At 43.6% G+C, this 6,352-nt stretch overlaps 1 protein-coding gene across 1 annotated transcript in view; it reads right to left on the bottom strand.

Annotated features, from left to right (window-relative positions):
• Positions 1–847: 847 nt before the first annotated feature.
• The window catches only part of LOC118477774 (ataxin-8-like), an 8,269-nt gene continuing 2,764 nt past the window's right edge, over positions 848–6,352 (bottom strand). The window contains exon 2 of the mRNA XM_035970045.1: positions 848–1,866. Within this exon, the coding sequence (XP_035825938.1) occupies positions 1,672–1,866 (195 nt within the window). The 3' untranslated portion in view covers positions 848–1,671. The remainder of the gene's footprint in view (positions 1,867–6,352) is intronic.

The raw sequence follows: 6,352 nt of genomic DNA, 5'->3' as shown, positions 1-6,352 counted from the left end.
GCAAGAGGACAGACTGTCGCCTTGCAGAAAAAAAACCTAAAGATAATATTCTTGTTAATTCTATCCAACAGTCTGGCATGCACATGGCGAAATCGGAGGGACGTGGGAATATTTCGTTATGTACGAATTTTGCTAGGCAAATGTTTAGTTAAATACAAAGAATATAAATGTATTGAAAAAAAATTCAGGAAATGAAAATCTGTTTGCCATGAGCGTGTTTCGCTATGTGCATGCTACACTGTATATATAAATACTGTTGTTTTATGTTATTTGAGGTACCCGCTCCCTCTCCAAACTCTGGCCAAGTGCTATGTACATATTATTATCTTTCATCCCTGTATCGGACACAAAAAGCAAGCACTCCTCTGCTCACAAACCACTTCCGTTCCTAACTTTTTTTTTACATGCCAAATTTGTACACACGTCTGAACAGCTACTCAGGGCATTTCCCCTTTGAGTCAGTGTGCCAAAATATGTCTTTGTACAATAACATAAAATGAAAACAATTCACGCAATCCACAGTGAAATATCTTAGGCGCAATCTTAGACTTTAATATACGTCTCAAAGTAGCAGTTCTGTTCAAGATCCAGAGATTGTCATTCAAACGTAACATACTTTCACTGGTCAGTCTGATGCAACAGGATGACAGAATTGCCAAAAAGGGCACGAGTGCCGCTCCCATATTGAGAGAAACTCTCCGTCTTTTCCATTTTGCCAGCCTTTGAAAGTAACATTCAAGGTAGATTTGTCTCTATGGCAATCAACATACTATGGTAACAACATCATCATCATCATTGCCTTTCTCACCCTGCACCAGGGTACAGGCCACGGAAAAACACTTTCCACTTTTCTCTATCCTAGGCTAGCCTCTTGATGTTATTTCAAGTCTTTTCACTTTTCTGTACACCAAGTTCTATAATTCTTCAGGTAACATAGAGGAAAAGAATTACCCTACTTGGCAAAGCCTAACACAAGATTTGGTGACCAACTAAATGACCCTCCATCTTTTCAAAAAGCACCATCTGTCTTAGTTGAGATCTTGTCCCTCCAACAGCTTGTCACTATGGAGCCCAGGGCACCTGTATAAATATGTTAGGCAGATGGGACCAGGGCTCAAACAGGGGGTTATCCCCTTCACTTTCACTGATAACTCTTTTGAGATGGGGCTGCAAAAGGTGGGGGGAAAAAAGGGGAGGGGGGGAGAATAACTGTCATAAAAATTCGTAATCCTCACTAATGACAACAGAGTAATGGAAGTGTACAGGATGACTGGAGAATTGTTTCGCTACTACCTTAAGAAATTAATATCTGTAAGGTAACATTTCCTCTGGTAAAGTGTATGGGTTTAACTTATTATCCCTATGAATACTATTAGATTTTTAAAGAGGTGGGAACCTCCAAATATAATGTCCGTCTCCGAATGGACCCAGCCAGATGGGTTGAGTCCACAAAAACGACTTGAGTTCAAGAACACATAGTCTGGGATTTGAACCAGGAGCGTCTGCTCCGTTGTCCAGCATGAAGACAACTGAGCTAACGAAGCGCCCGTCATTTCTTCTGTTTGATGGTGCCAAAAGAACTTATACATAAGAGCAAATACTTTCTAGTTTACACGGCAGCCTGTGAGTGAAATCAAGCCAGGAACCCTCTCGGGCACAGCGGCAAAGGTGTTAAAGTATTTCCGGGATATTGAAGTCGTCCATGAAGTTCTGGGTGGGCTGTCCCATCTGGCCCATGGCCGAGCCCTGCATGGCCTGCTGACCCCCAGGGCCCATCACTCCGCCTGGCTGGTTCTGGGGCGTCCCGCCTCGCATGTGCTGCTGTTGCATGAGCAGCTGCTGCTGCTGCTGTTGTTGGCGCAGCTGCTGTTGACGGGACAAACATGAAATGTCACTTAAAATAGAAACATATCGACGCAATGATAAGGATAAAGCTCTTTCAAGGCAGACTGGGGAGATGAAGGAGGTTTTAGGGGTTAATGAGAGACGTAAATAATCAATAACCTGCACAAAAAATATCAATTGAAAAGAGGGTTTAGAACAACAAACAGCACACACAAACAAAAAAGAAAAGATAAAAATTACCTCCAAAGTAAATTTCAGGTATTTTGGCAAAATAACAGGAAGATTAAAGGCAAAAAAGAGAAAAAAAACAATGAACACTAGCCGAGTACAAATTCTTGCCATCTGACAAAGCATGCTTCTATTAATAATATTTCGTAATTATATTTCAAAAACTAAAAACTAAAAATCATAATATGTGTGTGTGTGTGTGTGCATGTGTGTACGAGTGAGTGAGTATGTGAGTGCGTGTGTGCGCGCGCGCGTGCGTGCGCGCACGTGCATACACGAGAGTGCATAGTATTGAAGATACGAGGTGTGTGTGTTCAGTTTTTTTTTGTAACACTTCTGAACTGTCGTTCAAGGCACCCATCAATCAGTAATGAAAGTGTATTTTGAGCCCAGAACACCAGCAGTCAGAAACCATGTCTTGGTTTCACCAATCACGGATTTAAAAATCGTGCAAGCCAAAATTAATTACTGAAAAATCTTCATAGACGGCCTTTAAGGCAGAGCAAAAAGTAACAATGGGAGAAGGCCTGTACCGAGTGCCGGAGTTGGGAGGACTGAAGGGAGCACGGGGCCTAGTGATGTTGGAAATCAGGCAATCGAAGTAACATGCACTCAGTGTTGATTTTTTTTAAATGCTCAATCACAAATCCAGTTTTAATCGTCGGTGGTTTCATACGGTGAGAAGCTATCACGATGATATAAGGCTTCCAACATAATTCAGCACGCTGCACACTTTCCTAATAACAAGAATTTGGTCCCCAGATTTTATTCTTCGGTATCGCGACAAGCCGTTCAAGTGTATTTTAAAATAGTTTGATTTTGTTTTTATCCACCCCCCCCCCCCCGGCTTACCCCTGAAGAATTGTCCTTCGCTATTGATCGGGGTTAAAAGATGCTTGGGCGCACAGAACAGACCAGAAGCCAAATCTGAACTGGACTATTCCTGGTGACCACGACAAACGCCACTCGCTGACACGTGCGATACTCATACGAGGTCATGTCACCTTGCGGTACTCACACTCATATCACGTGACGCGAGCACGCGGTGGAAGACAGAAGACGCGCACTTTCAGTTGTTCGGCCATGAAAACGGGAGACAACTAAAACGAGCGAACCTTGTCTTAACTCTATCCGGGCGCCCTGGGGTCATTTTGTAACCCCGGGGTTGTATTCTTCACATTTTAGAAAACTTCTAGTGCAAATATCTCTTTTTTGAAACTTTCAGTATTTCTCAAAAAATCATTTAGACAGACTGCTATGCAAAGCGTACGGATCGGATTAACGAGTAAATTTCCTCTTTGGAAAGTGGTGGCACAGATACGACAGTAAAACACAACGTATTGATAGGGTTAATGTGCCATTGAAACAAATTTAACGCAACCCCGAGCCGACCAATGCTGATCACTATCACGGTATTTCTGCGTGCACTATGCTGCGTGTTTTGACTTTTACTTCCACCAGACTCAGACCGACATCGGGGGATCTGCGAGGTAAAGAAAAAGAGAATATATAGCTTTGATTTGGCCGATCGAGACTGCAGAACCTTGATAAATTTGACGCCTGAACTTTCGTTATACCCGCTTATTTACGCAAAATACTGCGAACGTGATGGGTTAAAAAAAAACAACAGAAGAAAGAACTTGCCGACCATACCAGGATAATAGACATTCAAAGTTTGGAGATCAAAATTTATTTTCACGAGTCTTTCACTGGTCAATTTAGAGAGGAGTCCCCGGGATTCCCCGGGCCTAGCATTCACCCTGTTATAAAGCCCCACGCGTTGCCGTTTTGTATTCTACTGAGAACATTGGTACTGCTCGTTCGCAGAGTCACCACAGCAAAGGTGTAAAACAGGTCATCGAAAAGACTCATCGGCCGAGAAGGACACACGAAAAAGGAAGAGCCAATCTTTTTCCTTTTACTTTTAAATCTCGGCGACCATCGCGAAATCGGTACTATGGGCAGAGTTACATGTGTGGCGGTACAGCAGGTCCCTAATTGGTAAATACAACAACAACAACAAAAATCAGTAGAAATAGCCGTGCAATGTATTACATGGATCCTCCATACGTTAAAATGAACGACTCAGACAGACAAAATCATAATAATATACTTTTTGGAATCAGGCAGACAAACAACATCATAAACTATACATTGCAGATTCAGGCAGGCAGACCGACAAAAACATAAGACCTACTTTCTGACCCCAAAATGTACATTTATGACCCCACGACATACTTTCTGACCCCAAGACGTATGATCCCCATAGGAACAACAAAAATAAGAAAATAAAGCAACAAATTGAGGAGATATAATTTGAGGAATGCATTAAAAAGCCCTTCATTAAAATCAAGCAGCGGGGCGTATAAGCCCTATAATTAGTAAAGAAACATTATTTCAGGGCTACCGCCAAAAAAAAACAAAAAACGGGAGCAGGCTGAAAAGGGGGGGTGGAATACATGTTTTTGTCCTTGAGGTACATAAAGCACGTCTATTGCTATAACAATTATAATTGCATTTACGTGTCCGCGCTCTTCGGCATGCTCTATGCGCTTTACAACTATTATTACCCCAGCAGATCTTAGAACACTCAAAAACATTCTCAGCTCCCCGGTCATACAGTGTAAGCTGCAGGCTGTATACAATCAAACACTAACAAACTGACACGATCTTTCGCTGTCTGCACCCGGGGACCCATTCCCACCTGTTAAGTGAGGACATAATTAGTGTAGAATGCCTTCCCAAGGAACACAACAACGACATGCTTCTGACCGGACTCGAAGCCATGACCTTACAGTTTAGAGTCCTGTGAGCCTTATCACTAAGCCACCACTTACAATCGCTACCCTGGAATAACAAAGTTGTATCTACTCAGTAGCGAGTTCTGAGAAATCTGACGTTTAAAAAAATTTGAATTTCAAAACAGGTTACGCTTCTTTTTTTCTTTCTTTTTTGGGGGGGTTGGGCGGCGTGTTTTACGGCGCCCGCAACTGCACAAGGTCATATGAGCGCGCGGGACACATTAAACCTTTTCAGTTGATAGGAAATTTTGAATTGTGCCCGGGTGGCGGCCGAAGCCTACTCTTATCGATTTTAGGCCACTAAGGGATCTTTAACGTGCATAACTTGCACACAGGACCTCCGAAATTTTTTGCCCTCGTCCGAGGAGGCTAGGTGTAGATCTTTACTACCAGAAGATCAGGGGGTTTTCCTGAAAGACAGCAGTAAGAAGGAGCAAAGGAGTAGCAGTAGAAAGGCTGCAGCACGAGTCAGGAGCCCAGAGGAGGGGGGCAAAAGAAGTGAGGGGGGTGGGGGCAGAAAGTGGAGACGAAAGCAAACAACAGAATATTGCTAGAGAGAAGGAAAGGAGGTGAAAGGAGACAATTTTAGAGAAGAAATTTTTCCGTTGTTACCCGGATTCGAACCCGGGACCTTTGAATGAGAAGCGAACACCTTCACCTCTAGGACATGAGAGCCCCTGCATCCAGTCTGAGGGGACATGTCAGGACATAACACAGTGCTAGCCACTACGTCGCCTCAGTTGTCCAAAGTGCCTCTTTACTAAAGTCCACTTTGAACGGGGCTCTCGTGGCCTAGAGGTTAAATAAAGGTGTTCGCCTCTCATTCAAAGGTCCCGGGTTCGAATCTGGGTACTGATGGAAACTTTTTTCTCCTCTAAAATGTTCTCCTTTTACCTCCTTTTCTGCTCTCTAGCAGTGTTCTGTCGTCTGCTTTCGTCTCCACTTTCTGCCCCCACCCCCTTACCTCCTTTGCCCCCTCCACTGGGCTCTGGACTCTTTCTGTAGCCTTTGTACTGCTACTCCTTGGCTCCTTCTTACTACTGTCTTTCAGCCACACTCCTGATCTTCAGTTAAGAAAGGTCAACACAAGCCTTCTCGGACATAGGCGAAAAATCTGCGAGGTCCTGTGTGCAAGTTGCCATCCCTTGGGGGTCTAAAATCGACAAGAGTAGGCTTCGGCCGCCACCAGGGCAAAATTCAAAGTTTCCTACCAACTGAAAATGTTTGGTGTGTCCCGCGCGATCAAATGAACTTATGCAATTATGAGCGCCGCAAAACACTACAAGAAAAACCACACACACAAACAAAAAAGCACATTGAACAAAATAGTTCTGAAGCGACGACTAGTGGACGATTTTGGTCATTTTGGCGGGTGGCGGGGATCACTCGGGTTGTGACAGGTGTTATTGCATATTTTATGCCCCGCTTACAATACATGTGAGTCATCACCATCACCAAGTGCCAGATCTACAAACCCC

This window comes from Aplysia californica, unplaced genomic scaffold (assembly GCF_000002075.1).
Source record: "Aplysia californica isolate F4 #8 unplaced genomic scaffold, AplCal3.0 scaffold00213, whole genome shotgun sequence".
Lineage (NCBI taxonomy): Eukaryota > Metazoa > Mollusca > Gastropoda > Aplysiida > Aplysiidae > Aplysia > Aplysia californica.
The sequence above is the reverse complement of the archived record's forward strand: the minus strand, read 5'-3'. Positions and strand labels throughout refer to the sequence as shown.